At 41.2% G+C, this 16,990-nt stretch overlaps 2 protein-coding genes across 2 annotated transcripts in view; one reads left to right on the top strand and one right to left on the bottom strand.

Moving 5' to 3' along the window:
• Window positions 1-16,990, top strand: part of myo1g (myosin IG) — a 419,914-nt gene that overhangs the window by 102,860 nt on the left and 300,064 nt on the right. The gene's annotated exons all lie outside the window — the stretch shown is intronic.
• Window positions 10,404-14,070, bottom strand: edn1 (endothelin 1). The gene is made up of 5 exons (XM_080442290.1): window positions 13,825-14,070; window positions 13,452-13,590; window positions 12,770-12,931; window positions 12,210-12,314; window positions 10,404-11,566 (listed from the first exon to the last, which is right to left on the bottom strand). The coding sequence occupies exons 1-5, from the start codon at window positions 13,883-13,885 to the stop codon at window positions 11,428-11,430; spliced, it is 606 nt and encodes a 201-aa protein (XP_080298416.1). The 5' UTR covers window positions 13,886-14,070; the 3' UTR covers window positions 10,404-11,427.

Genomic DNA, 16,990 nt, shown 5'->3' with positions numbered 1-16,990 from the left:
ATGATGGAGGAGAGCGTGCACATGTGCACAGTTCAAGGCCCTCATTATGATCTGGATATTCATGCTTGGGGTTACTAGTGGACATAATGACCATGAAGCTGCAATTATAATTTGGACTCTATTGAATTCTATTCACTGTTATACCTTCCACTATTACAGTTAGTACTTCACTGACTGGTTCGGTGCTTTCATAGTGTTCTGCGTTAGTTGTGGGATGCTGATCGCTAGACCATATAGCAATCATTTGATTATTGATTAACTACAGTATGAGATTCCCATCACACTAATTGTCATCAGGGAAGACTGTTTACTTGCACAAGCATTTGGGAGTTGACACCAACATATCTATAGCTTAAAAGAGAAAGTATGTTGCACTTTGTTAATGATTGGCCTCTTTTACAAATACAGTGCCAATCTTTACCTTCTTAGCCCCCAGCAGAAAAAAAGCTGACGGAAAGATAGAACATTTAAAAAGGAATATGCAGATAATGTATCACGCAATGAAACAGAAAGAGAGAGAGAAAGATAAATAAAGATGGAGCGAGAGAGAGAATGAAAGATCTTGAAGCTTAATCTCCACCTGCCTAGCAATGTAAACAAACACGCTGACAAAGGAGGGCAAAGCAAACAGCAACTCAGGAGCTCTTACCACCAAGTGTTGCCATGCATGACTGTCAGACACTTTCCTAAGCATTTTACCTCAATCTTTGGAAAATAAATGGCTAATTTATACTTTGTTGAATGCATCACGTCACCTTTTTCTGTTGAAAATCAATGATTTTGGCAAACTTGATACTCAGTATCAAGGATAGTAATTAGTAACAGTGAAGAGCTGTTACCGGGTCACGGCCAGGCTGCGCGAGCACTGGCTCAGAAGCCTGCTGGTGATTAGGTAGGATTGCACTATAGTACTTTTATTGCACTATTGTACTTAAATAATAATAATAAAATTAAAAAAATATATTTTATATATATATATTATCTAAAGTGGGTACTGGAAATCCCCACCCATTCATTTGAATGAAGTTGCTCACCCAACACATACTACCACCACCTTTCAGGTTGGGCACACTGTTTTGATGACGACTTGGGGCCCCCTAGCATGCGCAGTAGCGTACCTCCATGAGCAAGCCCGCCGTGAGTCGAGCCCATTAATCGAAACCCTTTTCGCTCGTTCATGTAGTGGAGATATTGTACCAGAAATGTACATTTCCACTCCTAAAAATTGTGCAGAAACAATTATCTTATTCTTGAATCTGAAAATGTTGTCATATAGAGGACATGTTGAACTATGAGAAATGCATTTCATGCCATCAGTATGTTTTTATATAATAAATGTTTTTATACACATTTCACCCCTTAAATGTCAGGCCCTGTCACAGACAAATGTGTATGTTAGAATCGTTTCCTAAGGAATTTCTTAAATACAAATTTCTTATTCATCACCCTGTCCATGATTGTAATTAATATGGTTTTATAATTCGTATAAGAGATATAATCAATATTTCAATCATATGCATTTATGTAAACACAAATAACCACCAGACACTCATATAGTTGTGAAAAAAACTACCTTCACATAGGATATCTTTACAAAAACATAATAGACAGAAGACATAAACCCACCTTTATATACACAGTTCAACAGATGAATTCATCAATAGCTTCTTAAATGATCCATTTTATATCATACTATCCTGTGTGACAGGACTGACGGTGTGGTGACAGGACTGAAGGTGTTGTGACAGGACTGACGTTATGGATTTCATTGATGTAGGAAAAGTAATGTTTTGCATACTTTAAGTTTTGGTAAGCATTCCTATTTAAATTTTTAATTTTAATGTAATATTAGATTAATATGGTTCAAACAAGGACATATCGGAAGGTTCACGTTTCGATCCCCAGTTCCTCCTGGCTGCATGTTGGTCCTTGAGCAAGATGCTGAACCTCTAACTGCTCCAGGGGCCTGTTCCTCAAAAGGTGAATTAAAAAAGCCTGGCCTTAAGCCAAATCCAGGCTTGACAAAGTCGGGTCCGAAAAGCCTCGTTTATTCCGTTCCTCAGACGCCAAGCCAGGCTGAAAAGGAGCAACTTTGTCGAACTAGGCTATGTCAAGCCAGGCTGTGTCCAGCCAGGATAATGAAGCCAGGCTGAATGGGCGGCGATTCGCCAGCGACGTATTTCTATAAAAGACCATGAACTCGAGCGCAGATTCCTTGAACTTGACCAATCACGGAGTCCAAAACCAGAGCAGCGTTCTTCTCTGTGGCTGAATAGCAGCACTGCAGCAGCTCATGAAATCATACAAGGAAGTAAAATGTATTTAAGCAAGAAAGGAAACGCGACCGCAATAAATAGATCCAGGGAGAAAGCATGGCAAAGTATTGCAAGCACACACAGTGTGTGTGTGTGTGTGTATATATATAAATATATAAATAAATATAAAAAATATTAGTTACGGGTATATGTGTGTGTATGTATGTGTCAGACATTTTTTATAATATTTAAAAAAAAATGTAATATATTATCAAACATCTAACAACAAGATGAACTATAGTGTTAACTATAACAGAGTGACAATTACATATCACATGAGTCATTGTGAAACAATTATGATTATGATTCATGGTCACACACTATTTCAGTAATTAATTTGATTATATCTTATTGTATTTATTTCATTTTATTTGAATGCAGGGTCATTAAAATGAGTCCATATACAAACACATGTTTTGAATTAACTGTGGAAAAACTTGAAGAACAAGGCACTGGATTAAGTAAGCTTGGCTGTTAGCCTGCTCCTGACCAGGCTAACTTCACAGCTAAATTGCCATGGTAACTAAGCTAGGCTTGCTTCAATTCTCTTTTGAGGAATCGGATAACGCTAAACTTAGCCAGGGTGAACTGGCTAAACTAATCTTCAAGATAATTCACCTTTTGAGGAACCGACTCAGCTCTAATCCTGGCTAAATTAAGCCAGGATAGGTGGAAAAGCCAGGCTTTAGCTCTAATTCACCTTTTGAGGATCAGGCCCCTGATGAGTAGGTTGGTGCCTTGCATGGTTTCTTTCACCGTCAGTGTGTGAATAATGAGTGAATGTTACAGTGTGCAGCATTGCTTACACATGTGATGTACCACAGTGCGCTGCCTGGACCTGAGATATATGTTACCCGTGTAATTGTGAGAGAAGTCCATATGTATGATGCATTCATTCTCAGCCATGTTCCTCTTCAGTTCCCTGCAGTATCTGTACTATCGTGCATTTATATAGTACCTTTTCCAAAGCGCTTTACAATGTGCATTACATTCACCCATTCTCACACACATTGAGGAGGTGGAGGAAACAATGCAAGGCACCAATCTGCTCATCAGCGGCAGTTGGGGGTTAAGTGTCTTGTTCAAGGACACAGGAGCAGGGGATCGGTCCGGGAACCTTTCGATTCCCAAGCAGTTGCACTACCTCCTGAACCACTGCTGCTCCAGTACCGTCGTCGGATGTTGTAGGCCTATGCATGGTGTTTGAATTTCATGAGCATGCCACTGAAGAGCCCGATGAGATCATCTAGCACACTCTCAACCTCCTTTTCAACTGTCTTCTTAAAGGTTGTTTCAACGTTGTTCTTTTTTCTGTCCTTCTGTGTCCTCTGTGACCCACTGCATGTATGCCAGCCGAGTGAAAGATGGATGGATGGATGGATGGATGGGTGGGTAGGTAGGTAGGTAGGTAGGTAGGTAGGTAGGTAGGTAGGTAGGTAGGTAGGTAGGTAGGTAGGTACAGTAGGTACAGTAGGTAGGTAGGTAGGTAGGTACAGTAGGTAGGTACAGTAGGTAGGTAGGTAGGTAGGTAGGTAGGTAGGTACAGTAGGTAGGTACAGTAGGTAGGTACAGTAGGTAGGTAGGTAGGTAGGTAGGTAGGTAGGTAGGTAGGTAGGTAGGTAGGTTGTTCAGAAAGCTGCGGCTCGTCTGGTGTTCAACCGCCCCAAGTTCTCCCACACAACCATCCTTCTCCGCTCTCTACACTGGCTCCCCGTAGCGGCTCGCATCCAGTTCAAAACCCTGGTGCTAGCCTATAGGGCAGTGAAAGGAACAGCTCCTTCCTACCTCCGGGCTATGGTCGATGCCTACACCCCTGCCCGACCACTTCGGTCTGCCACCTCGGGGCGACTGATTGCCTCGTCACTCAAGGGTCCTTCTGGCCGATCCACACGGTCACGACTCTTTTCTGTTCTGGCCCCACAGTGGTGGAATGAACTTCCCACTGATGTTAGGACAGCAGAGTCACTGCCCATATTTCGCCGCAGGCTGAAAACTCACCTCTTCAGGAAACACTACCCTTCCTCTCTGCCTGACCTACTTGTTGTTAACTAGTTGTACGAACGCTTGTTTTCTATTGCTGTATTGTTTATTGGATTATTGGATTGTTTATTGGATCTTGTTTAGTCGATACACTTATTTGTTTTAGCTCATGCTCATTTGATTTAGCTATTTTGTCTCATCTGTTTAAGGAAATAGGTAGCTGATATATTGCACTTTTACCTTAGCGCTAGGTATACTCTTGGTTGCTTGTTTTTGCAGAAAATGCACTAAAGACTTCTGGTGATTAGTAGTTTTCGTTCCCTACCTATGTTGAATACACTTATTGTAAGTCGCTTTGGATAAAAGCGTCTGCTAAATGACTGTAATGTAATGTAATGTAGGTAGGTAGGTAGGTAGGTAGGTAGGTAGGTAGGTACAGTAGGTAGGTAGGTAGGTAGGTAGGTAGGTAGGTAGGTACAGTAGGTAGGTAGGTAGGTAGGTAGGTAGGTAGGTAGGTAGGTAGGTAGGTACAGTAGGTAGGTAGGTAGGTAGGTAGGTAGGTAGGTAGGTAGGTAGGTAGGTAGGTAGGTAGGTAGGTAGGTAGGTAGGTAGGTACAGTAGGTAGGTAGGTAGGTAGGTAGGTAGGTAGGTAGGTAGGTAGGTAGGTAGGTAGGTACAGTAGGTAGGTAGGTACGGTAGGTAGGTAGGTAGGTAGGTAGGTAGGTAGGTAGGTAGGTAGGTACAGTAGGTAGGTAGGTAGGTAGGTAGGTAGGTAGGTAGGTAGGTAGGTAGGTAGGTAGGTAGGTAGGTAGGTAGGTAGGTAGGTAGGTACAGTAGGTAGGTAGGTAGGTACAGTAGGTAGGTAGGTAGGTAGGTAGGTAGGTAGGTAGGTAGGTAGGTAGGTAGGTAGGTAGGTAGGTAGGTAGGTACAGTAGGTAGGTAGGTAGGTAGGTAGGTAGGTAGGTAGGTAGGTAGGTAGGTAGGTAGGTAGGTAGGTAGGTAGGTAGGTAGGTACAGTAGGTAGGTAGGTAGGTAGGTAGGTAGGTAGGTAGGTAGGTAGGTACAGTAGGTAGGTAGGTAGGTAGGTAGGTAGGTAGGTAGGTAGGTAGGTAGGTACAGTAGGTAGGTACAGTAGGTAGGTAGGTAGGTAGGTAGGTAGGTAGGTAGGTAGGTAGGTAGGTAGGTACAGTAGGTAGGTACAGTAGGTAGGTAGGTAGGTAGGTAGGTAGGTAGGTAGGTAGGTAGGTAGGTAGGTGGATGGATAGCTAGAGGAGAACCTTTTCAATAAAATGGAAGACATATTTATCAGTACTATCTTCTGCACCTCTGGGTATAGGCAGAGGTTTTGTTTGACATTGATGAAGAGGGTTAGAGAGGGTAAATAATTGCATCTGGAACTCTCCAAGAGCAACACTAAAACAAACATGTTCCTTTCGTTGCAGAATTGATGGATGCTTTGAGATGTACACTGTATATATATAACCCAGTTTTTTATCATCTGCATGAATTCATGATGTGACTGAATGGGTATCAACATGCTTTAGTCCATTACAGGACCCATAGTTTATAATTCCATACATTCTGAACATTCCCTTACCTTTAAGTGTGCACATGAACATGTGGATGCCAAGATCTGTTCTTAGATATGAAGCTCTAGTAAAATTGAGTGAAATGCTGAAAGCACATGAGCTCAGTTACTGTAGTGACACAACTTAAACTGAGAACTCACATTGTCACTGTCGCACACATGTACGTCATCCATCATATCAGAATGTGTTGGGGATTCTCTCCCACAAGGCATGGTATGTGTTGTGTTCTTGAACTCAGACGACTGAAGGCAGTAAGAGTGGCAAGGCGGGGTGGTGCTTAGAATGGGATTACAGGCAGACAGAGTGCTGAAAGACACCTGCACAGATTCCCATAATCAAAACGTGTGGAAGTGTGTCATCGCATTGGCTCAGGTGTGAGGACACAATCACAAAATTCACTCATAAAAGTTATCATTCTAACTTTCTGTTCGCCTAAAATAACTGATTTTCAGCAAGCTTTTCAACTTTTAGACACAGGTCTCTCCTGTCCATATAGCTCCTGCTTACCTGTCCAGCCTAGTCCTTGGCTTGGGGTGAGTCAGCCTATGAGGTACAGTAATTAATCCACTCTAAGCCACAGCAGGGTTTCGTGAGATGTGTTGGCACCGCTGGGCTGTTCGCTGGAAAACAGGGCGTGTGGAGGTATCGCAGGGCGTCGGTCAAACGTCAGAGGTTTAGTCCTGTACACCCCTCCCTGACTTTTCATGCACAGAGTTCCATTGTTTGGCTCCTGGGCCCGAGAATTCCTGTCGAGTTGAAGAGATTCCTCGCACTGTTATGGGCTATTATGTTAGCACTGGACCTATTCAATAGACTAATGACTTACGCCAAACGCTAATGTCTCTGGGGAGTCCCGTGCATAGAGCTGCATAGCTCAGGGGGTGAGTGCCATTGTGCTCGGGCCCCGGGCCTGTCCACATGTTGTTAACCTCTTCAGGGGCCAGATACTGTACATGGAGAATCCTGCTTCAGGTGATGCTTCTGCAAGATTGTGGTCCAAATACATCATGCATCCATAGCCGTAGATTACGTGTGTCACCGAGGGCATTTAATGATTGAGAAGACAACTGTAATTTTGCTAAGATGTGTATGTAACTTTGTTTATTGTCTCCGCCAGGCCGAAAGGCATTACCCCCTGTCCGTCCGTCCATGTGTGTGTGTGTGTGTGTGTGTGTGTGTGTGTGTGTGTGTGTGTGTGTGTGTGTGTGTGTGTGTGTGTGTGTGTGTGTGTGTGTGTGTGTGTCATTCTGTCATTTTGTGGACAGCTAATCTCTGGCAATGTTGGCTTGATCGCAGCAAAACTGTGCACACACACTCCCTGGATGCCAAAGCAGAACCTCTGCTCCAATTTTTTCACATGGGCCTTTTATAGCGCCACCAGGAGGCCGATTTGCAAAAATCCCCCAAATCGGTACACAGTATCTCTATAGTCATCAAAAGAAACGGCTCATTTCAGATTTTTCATATTCCATCCTTATTGGCAAAAATGTACTCTCAAATTTTGCAGGAGTGCTCCGTTTCGAACAAAATGCCTCAAATCATGAACACAGCATGCAATTTCCGTGAAATTTTGCACACACATTCCCATTAGGCCGGTAAAACGGTGAAACTTTGAATGCACATTTTCACTACGTTGAGGAACAAATGCCACCCTTTTAACATTGGCCTGTTATAGCGCCACCAGCAGGTCAAATTTAGCAAAACACATTTTTAGAACAAAATGCCTCAAATCATGCATACAGTGTCCGATTGCCGTGCACGGCCTAGGAATAAATGGCACCCTTTTCACATTGGCGTATTATAGCACCACCAGGAGGCCATAATAACCTACCTGACCTGGCCGGAGACTTGTTTGATATTGTCAGAATTATCATAAGGTAAAGCACATTGTGCATCACCTTTTCTCATATACTGTATAAACCACAGAGAACAATATTTCTGAAAAAGATTATTGAGGGGAGACAGAATTTGTAAAATGGGTCATCTGTTCCAGCATCCACATATCACCTTCCCCATTACTGATTATAAAACAATTTGTGGACGGAAATCTTGATCATATCAAACTTCATTTCTTGTCAACTTCATAACGTTTCCTCTGCTGTCCCAGGAGATGGAGGTATCATCAGGTCTCTCTCAGTCAACAGAAGGAACATGTCTATCATGGTAGTTCAGTGAGTAATGGGGAATTCCTAGCCTGGCATCGGCAGATTAATACGCAAATGTGTAGAGCAAATAAATATTGCTCTGGCAGAATCATCAAATTTCCAGGCAAGGGAATACCATGCACTTGACTTTGCATGCATAAAGTTTAAATCCTGCTTACCACCTTTGTTCTATGTGATCCCATTCAATCCATCACAGCTTTCCAGTTTCTCTCAGCTGCCTGCTGAAGCAGACATATCATGAGGTTAATCTTGAAAAAAACAATAGATCTGTGATTACAGCACTATTGTTATTGGACTTATACTTAGGAGAGCATGGGAGTATGTCGGTGAGGCATATGTTTTGCTGTGTGATTTGTTTGCTAAGTGGGCTGGTTAGATCATTTGCATCATTTGGTTGTTCTGTTGCCAGTTCAAGCAGGTTTTTGATGACTGACATGGATGAACGTGATATGAAAGCTTGAGCTGAGAGTAAGTTCATTTTTACAACTTGCATCGTATGCAAAACTGAGATTTAAATGTGGCAAATCTGCAGGTCGTAATCCCTGCTCTGCAAAAGATTAAAAATTGCCTGGTGTGTTAAAAATGCAGCTCAGGAACTGTCCTCTTTGAAGTTAGGCCTATAATAACTGCATAGGTAAACCCCCCCAACCACTCCTCTCCCACCATCCCGATGTTATAAAACTGTTTTTTAGAAGAAATGCCATGACTCATCTTCATCCCTATCCTCTCATCCTTTGCTTTCCATGGTGAGCTCAGCCTGATTATCATGCAGGACTGCATGATGTTGTTTAAATTAAAATTACATTTTAATGTTTCATATAAATACAGATAATACCCATCATTTCAATTGGCATGTGTTATCATCATCTTATCATCTGAATATAACTTTTAATCTTCTCCCACTTTTCTAAACTCAAGTCTGTCAAACTGTCACTGAATTTCTAGGAAGGGTTCATGAAGTAAAAGAGAGGGAGGAAGAAGCTCTTTCTGCAACCATACATCCATTAATCACACTAAAACTGGCCTCCCTATTTTTGGAAGATCATTATACAGGGATTTTCTTTTTTTCTCTCTTTTTTTTCCAAAAATAGCAAATAGCAAAAATAGCCGATCTACAAGCTCAATGCGATGCGTTGTGGTAGATTAGGGATAACGCTGATTGCATCTCGTCGTGAACTTGTAGATAAGCTATTTTTTGCAATTTTTGAAATCGGGCTTAAGTGGTCACTTTTTGCCACCCTCTAGTTTTTTATGAAATTACGCCTCTGAGTTGTGGTCTGGTGTCGTGCACCTAAGATTGCTGATCTACAAGCTCACACTGCACGCAACAAAGTGTATCAAGCCCTTTATAGTGTATGTCATCGCATGGCCACCTTACTGGACACATTCGTATGACAAAGCATGAACTGCAGTACACTTAACAGCTTGGTGACATGGAAGATGTAACATAGTATATATGGAGAGGTGACAGGAGGCTGTGGTGCATTGTGGAAGACAAAACGGGACACCCAAACCCCCTCCAAGGCTTGGTAAAGGGTGATGATTAAGTCACACCAACTGCAAGTAATAGCCTTTATCTTTATCTAACCTTCAGAGTGGACGGGAGGCAGGTTTCTAAAGGCCAAAAACTGGCCGTTAAAAGAGGGGCCTCAGAATGTCTATGGCTTCACTGGAGCTGGCTGGCACTTCAGCAGAACATGATGTTGCAGATTGGAAGGGACAGACTGGCAGTTTGACAGTTTTGCTTGTCATTACAAGGCCTTTCATTGTAAAAAAGAATAATATCTTGGTTGATCCTTTGAAATATGACACCTATACTGAAGCAAACGTAATCATTCAACCCCACTATTTTCGCCTGTTTAAGAAATTGCAGTGTTTACATTTTGGTTTGGCACAGGGATGAAAGACAGAGGTTAGTTTTTTGTATTGCACTTAGGTTGGCTTCAGCATAATCCCTTTCTAGTCTGCACAACTCTCACTCTTTCTCTCGCTCTCTCTCTCAACACTGAACTTAAAAGATTTTATTTATGGGTATGATTAATGACCCCCATTATTCACAGCTGACCTGCCTGTGGTAAACCAATGTGTTCACAGTGGCAATGAAGGTTTGTGCTTTTTCAAGTTGATTCTTTCCACTGCTGTAGTTTCTTTATTTCTATATTACAAGACAGTGAACTCTCACTTAAGCCTGATTCACACTTAGTTGTGCGCAGGTGTGTTTGAGCTTGTAGATTCGCTTTATTTTAGTGCGTGACACTCTCGCTTTACTGTGCTTTGATGTGAGATGTCTCTATTCTAAGGCTAATGGTCTATTCCAAGTGGATGGTCTGTAAAGAATCAAGGAGGGAGTTAAATGATTTAAATAAGTACGTCACTATTTATTTTTGCAAAATTTTGCCAGAATTTGGCAATGTGTTGACACAACATTTCATAGAAATGACAAAAGCATGAACAAAACATGATATGATAGACCAATATGACCAATAAAGTACAAAGTGTAACATGAATAAATAAAGTAGAAAGTAAAAACAATTTACATTAAATATTTAGTGAAACATTAATTTACAATACAACATGTAGAGACATCACAGAAAACTCCCAAGAACCATTACATAGTCGCAAAAAACGGACTAAACATGGAATGGTCTGCTACATTAATGTATACTGTACTGTACTGTACTGTAATGTACTGTACTGTACTGTACTTATTATAGTGTAATAAGTACAGTACAGGGCTGTACTTATTACACTACTGTACTGTACTGTACTATACTGTACTGTACTGTACTGTACTGTACTGTACTGTACTGTACAGATAACAGTGTGCCACAAGGCACATGATCAGTATTGGATAGGCTTTAAAGTTTTTTTAATCCAACCAGCATGTTGGACAAAAACAGAACTTTGAAATTGGAATCACAACTAATACTGGGATGGATGGAGGACTAAATTTTGTACAACTTAATTCTTTCAGCAAAGCAATGTCATTGGTTGTGAAGTTCCATTTGATGGTCTTTTGGTATACGAAGAAAGACACTGTAAAGTGATAGACTAGACACTTTTTTATGATCATGTCTCCTGAGATGATCACTGATGGTTCCATTTTAGTCCACAAGGGTCAATTCCTCTCTATTAAAGTCACTTGAACTCCCAATATTGGGTCTGACTTTTCCCCCTCATATTTCCAACAGAGAGCACCCAAGTCCGGTGGCAGATGGACTTTTTCACTGTCGCAGAGCCTGTTTGCCGGCCTTGCGCGCAACATCGGATACCTTTTCTGATGGACCACTGTACAGAACACGGTTCAGTAATGGCAGATGTACGGAGAGGAGGTTCCTCTCTATCTGGGAAGGTGTGCAGATCATCTGTCTTACTTTCCTAGGAGGCTGTGCTTTCTACCTCCCTGGCTTTCGCCCTGTGGTGCTGCCTCACCCTCCACTTCTCCAGCAGCAGGCGAGTCTTCAAAGCAGCCCCGAGTGCTACAGCTGACGTTGCTCTCTTATCACTGCTGTTCACCCTGTAGAAAGGCAAGGAAAGGAGAGACAATCAGCATTCTCAAATTCAAACCACTGATCGGCCCTGATTGTGTAGAAAGAAAGCTACGCTGTCAGTCATTCAATTTCGACAGAACCCAAGGTATGCTAGGTATCATGTCCAGTACAGTTTTAACCTGATATAGCAATGTGAAGTTTATGTTTCCATTTATCAATGTGTCAGAAAGAGCAGACACTTGGCGCCGTAACCTGGGAGTGGGTTTCATTTCAAGACATGATGATACATGACAGCAGTTGTGCCAGTGAAGGGCTCAACTACCCCACATCAATTTGACACTTTTGTGAGGGAAAGCGATACAATTTACTTTGGGAAATTCCATAAAATCCCAGCACTTTACAGTGTCTCAGAATTATTATTCTTTTTTTCACATGATGATTTAGAATTCTTTGCTTGAGGGATGTAATGCCTAAATTCTTGGCCCTAAGACACTACATCAACTCATGACATCTTGCAGCCTGCTCATTATACATGCACAAACAATGATGCCTCTGAGATGTTTTGTCCCACTAAAGACCTGTACCTATGAAGTTATAATTATCGTGTACATTTATTTTGCAAATATGCTTGTGGTATTTGCCACCATCACTCCGAATGGGTTGTCTTACCTTTTAATCCTGCTCGTTTTGCTTGCCAGCTTGTGTTTGCACTGCATCTCAGCACAGCCATCGCCCTGGGCTGAGAGGATCACCTCGTCTGTCGACGTATTATACCTGTGCACAACAAGAACATAATTAGAATGGTGTACAATTTCAATTAATTTCCCCGTGTTTTCAAAAATATTTTGGAGATTTAAAAAATATTTAGGAGATAAAGTTATAAAACTAGTTTCAACATGTCAAATAAATAGATAAAAGAGAGAGCATGGAAAGATGGATTGTATTATTACACTATCGGTTACCGACTGAACTCAACAACACTGCTTTGCAGTGGCTCGAACAGATAGATAGCAGACAATAGCAGATCAACAAGCTCACAACATGTGAGCTTGTCGATCGGCTATTTTCAGATTGAGCTTTCCCCAATATTACACTAGTATTGAGCCCTGAGCGACTCCGGTTACCCATATGGGGGGGTTTAAGTGGTTAAGTGTTAGACAAGTTCAAACTATACATAAAGTGCGATATGTTATTATTACATAAGCGCAAGCTGTAGTAGTGCTGTATACCTGAGGCGATTTTCCATCAGACAGAAGTTTGCACAAGTGTTGTCATTCCCTCGGACGCACTTGCAGCGCGGCGGGTCCTTCTTGGTGACCTTGGTGACCAGGCTCCCCACAGCAGCGCGCCTCTTCCGCGGAGCGCTCCCCAGACCATAGGACACGATGCGTCTGATGGGGGGAAGAAATTAGAAATTAGTATCAGTTTGAGTAGTCCTGTCACGTCAGTCAGGCTGTCACAATTGTTACACAATCACCTAATCGCAGTTATTTGAGATAATCGCAATCATTGTGCATAATCCTCATAATCGTTTCCATGGAAAAATGGTGATATATTTTCAAACATTGTCATCAATAGTGGAAATAGCAGATCTACAAGCTCGCGAGCTTGTAGATCGGCTATTTCCACTACTAATGTTTTTTTAGTATAAAGTTATTACAATTGTATATCTATATTTGTCATATCTGCCGTGTGCAACTTCAAACACAAATGTAATTTTTATCCATGTGTTCCAGAGTGTCAACAACAAAAACACAATTAAAGTGTTAATCGCAATTATTTGTGGGACAATTAATCAATCGTCACGTAAAGTGTCATAATCGTGACAGCCCTAAAGTTTGAGTCGAGATTGTGAACAACGTCGAGCCATAAACTTGTAGAAAGAAAGTAGCCTAATAGATCTTCACTCACTCTGGCGTGTTGACCCAGATGATGTCCAAGTGGCAGAAGTAGACGCACTCCTTGTCGAGGAACGTGGCGCAAGAGCATCGTTTGGTCCTCACATGGTGCTCTGGAGTGACCGTGGAGGAGGCAGCAGGAGCTGAGATGACTGGGGGAAAAGAAAAGAAAAAATAATTAATTAAAAAAACATTTACAAATTAAAGATGACTAATCTGCCATTGCTAAAATATTTTGATAAAGTTGGATATCTACATAGACATTACATGCATTTTTCTCAATTATAGTGGTCTTAATATATAATGTGTATTGAGCTATTTCGTAGAGACAGTGTCAAATAATACATAGTTAAATGAAAGTTTAAGCCCTACTTATTAGAACTTACCTGTGTGCAAAACCCCAGAGCACATCACTGACAACATGGAAAATAAAATGCGTAAATCCATTTTCCACTTTTAAATCAGTCGCTCCCACAAACAAGGTATTGATCAAGAAAATGAATAATCCGTGCGTTGTTGCTGATCCCTTTCAAAAGTTCTAAAAACCCAGCAAAAATCTTGCATGCCTCTGGATCAGCGTCCTTTGAGATATAATAATAACTAAAGCGCAAAGAACATCAGCCTCTCAGATGTCTTTCTGACAGTGTGCGGCCCCCACATGTGCAACCCATGGCTTTATACTAAGTGCTTCTACCGCGTCCCCTCCTCCTCCTCTCCACAGTCGCGTGTATAAAGTTCTGGCCTTTGGCTTATTTGCAGACAATGCTGTTTGTTAATAGTCACTGATAAGCAACGTGCAAGAGCCAAGATAAGAACTTTGAAATTCCTTGGTTCCGAGTGAGGGATGGATCATGGGGCAAACCAGCGGGGTTGGTTGTGACCTGTGCCAAGTTCTCATTGGACTCCCTCAGACGAGCAATTGCGTCAGCCATACAGCAGGTGGCAGGCAAGTAACAACTATCCCAAGCGCTTTCATAACGAGGGGTCCTTACAAGATTTGCCAGTGGTGGAAAAAGTACTCCATTTTTTTTTTTTACTTAAGTAAAAGTATCAATACTGCAACTTAGAAATACTGTGTTACAATTAAAGTCCGATAATCAGAATGTACTTGAGTAAAAGTACTTAAAGTACCAAAAGTAGAAAGTACTCATTAAGCAGAATGTCCCATTTCACAAGTTTTCAAATGTATACAAATCTTTTGAAAATAGCAGATCTACAAGCTCACAATGCCTGAGCTTGTAGATTTCAAATGGCCGAAATGTATATAGGGCGGAAGTGGTTAAAGTATGTTTGGTAATAATAATCAAAATCTATAAAGTAACTAGTAACTAAAGTTGTCAAATATTTGTAGTGGAGTAAAAGTATAATATTTGCCTCTGAGATGTAGTGTAGTAGAAGTAAAAGTAGGCCTACAGAAAATTGGAAATACTACAGTAAAGTAAAAGTACCTCAAAATTGTACTTAAGTACAGTACTTGAGTAAATGTGTACTTAATTACTTTACACCACTGAGATTTGCAAAATTACAGTGTGGCTGTGGGGCATCATTGGCCATGTTGATTAACTTAATTTTCTTTTTTTAAGGTATCTACCAGATATTTCCATTTAAGCATTAGGACAGTTGGATTTCAGCAAATGAAGATAGTACACTCCATAGTCTGCATCAAAAGTGCACTAGACTCCTGAATTAGGACATCCAGACTGCAGTAGACCTATATCTCATTCTCATCCTCAAAATATTTAATGTGATAGTTTAAAAAAAATCTGTCTATTACACCTAACATTATAGCAGGTTGTAGGCCTACAGTACAAACAGCACCAGCTTACCTTACAGTATAATCATATTTGTGCCTGGTACCTTTGTTGCTTCAGTAATACATATCACAGGCAACAGATAATTAAGGCGCATTTGAGTAAGTATGTAACTCATACATCATGTTGAATTACCAAATTACTGGCTACACAAAGTCATTGTCAGCCAAATACTTTCCCAAAAGCCCTTTATCTTTCAACAACAGTCTAGTAACACCATGGAAGGTGTATGTATTCAAGAGATGCTGTGCTGTAGGTAATGGTGGAAAGTTTCACGTGTGTGTGTGTGTGTGTGTGTGTGTGTGTGTGTGTGTGTGTGTGTGTGTGTGTGTGTGTGTGTGTGTGTGTGTGTGTGTGTGTGTGTGTGTGTGTGTGTGTGCGCGTGCGCGTGTGCGTGGTGCGTGGTGCGTGGTGCGTGCATGTGTGCGTGGTGTGTGTGTGTGTGTGTGTGTGTGTGTGTGTGTGTGTGTGTGTGTGTTCTTATGAAAGTGGAAAAATCCTCAGTACATTTACTCTAGTACTGTACTCTAGTACAATCTTGAGGTACTTTTACTTTACTTGACACATTCTTTTTCACCTTCTACTTCTACTCGTACTCCACTACCACTAAACACTTCAGAGACAAATGTTGTAGGTTGTACTCCACTACAATGATTTGACAGCTTTAGATACTAGTTACTTTGCAGATTTAGATTATTATTACAAAACATACATTAACCACTTAAGCCCTATATTATATTTTTTGGTTATTGGAAAATAATCAATAAGCTTAACTCATACAGTAATGGGCGAGCCTGTATATTGTCTATTTACGGAATTCTTTGACATGTAAAGAAAAGAAAAGACATTGTGCACAATGAGTTCTATAAGTAGGCTATATTATGATAACATTACCACTTGTAGTATTTATACATGGTGGTATTGCTACTTTTACTTAAGTAAAACATTGGACTACTTTTCCCACCACTGTGTGTGTGTGTGTGTGTGTGTGTGTGTGTGTGTGTGTGTGTGTGTGTGTGTGTGTGTGTGTGTGTGTGTGCGCGCGCGTGTGTGTGCGTGTCTAAAGTGGAAAAATCTTAGGTAAAGACATCGTTCTGTGGTCCCTAATCAGAGACTGGTGTTAAGAGTTTCCACTGGACAGGGGAACTAACTGTGCTCAAGGCAGCATAAGAGAACATAATCTGGTCTCTCTCCCTTTTCTCCATTCAGCGTTAAACAAGCTACAGATTTCAGCCGTTTCCTCTTCACAAAATAGTTTATGATAAGGTTTGTGTCATGATTTGGCCCTTTGCAGCTCTGCGCAAGAGAACACAGAACAGTTGTTAAATGTACAATGCTGTGGAAGCTTTGCACACGCAATTTAGGCTAATTATTAGACTATATAGGAATAATGAACGTTTACAATTTTTACCTCGATGTAGAGACTGTTTGGTGGGTTATTTACTTTATCAAAATTACTGCTTTACCCCATTGTCTGCAGGGCTTTGACCTTCTGCAGTAACAGGCAGTGGCCTCTAGATGCCTCTGTTGGCTCACCATAGCACCTCACAGGGTTTCAGCACCAAGAAGGGAAGACAAGACACTGTTGTACCCCAAGAGAGATAGGAGTTATCCACTAAAGCAGGGGTCTTCAACGTTTTTCAGCCCAAGGACCCCCTAGCTGAGAGAGAGACGAAGCAGGGACCCCCACTACATTGCATACAATTGTGTTGCAGATTAAACTTTTTCATAGATTTCATAG

Source organism: Gymnoscopelus braueri (assembly GCF_963280865.1).
Source record: "Gymnoscopelus braueri genome assembly, chromosome: 11".
In the NCBI taxonomy this organism is placed as follows: Eukaryota; Metazoa; Chordata; class Actinopteri; order Myctophiformes; family Myctophidae; genus Gymnoscopelus; species Gymnoscopelus braueri.
Note: the sequence above shows the minus strand (reverse complement) of the source record. Positions and strands in the feature narration are given on the sequence as shown.

Excerpts from the sequence above, each read along its gene's own strand:
- edn1 (XM_080442290.1), bottom strand. The coding sequence starts at position 13,885 with ATGGATTTACGCATTTTATTTTCCATGTTGTCAGTGATGTGCTCTGGG. Across the intron at positions 12,932-13,451 it reads ATCTGGGTCAACACGCCAGA|ACGCATCGTGTCCTATGGTC; the intron begins GTGAGTGAAGAT and ends TCCCCCCATCAG. Across the intron at positions 11,567-12,209 it reads AAAACGAGCAGGATTAAAAG|GGTGAACAGCAGTGATAAGA; the intron begins GTAAGACAACCC and ends GCCTTTCTACAG.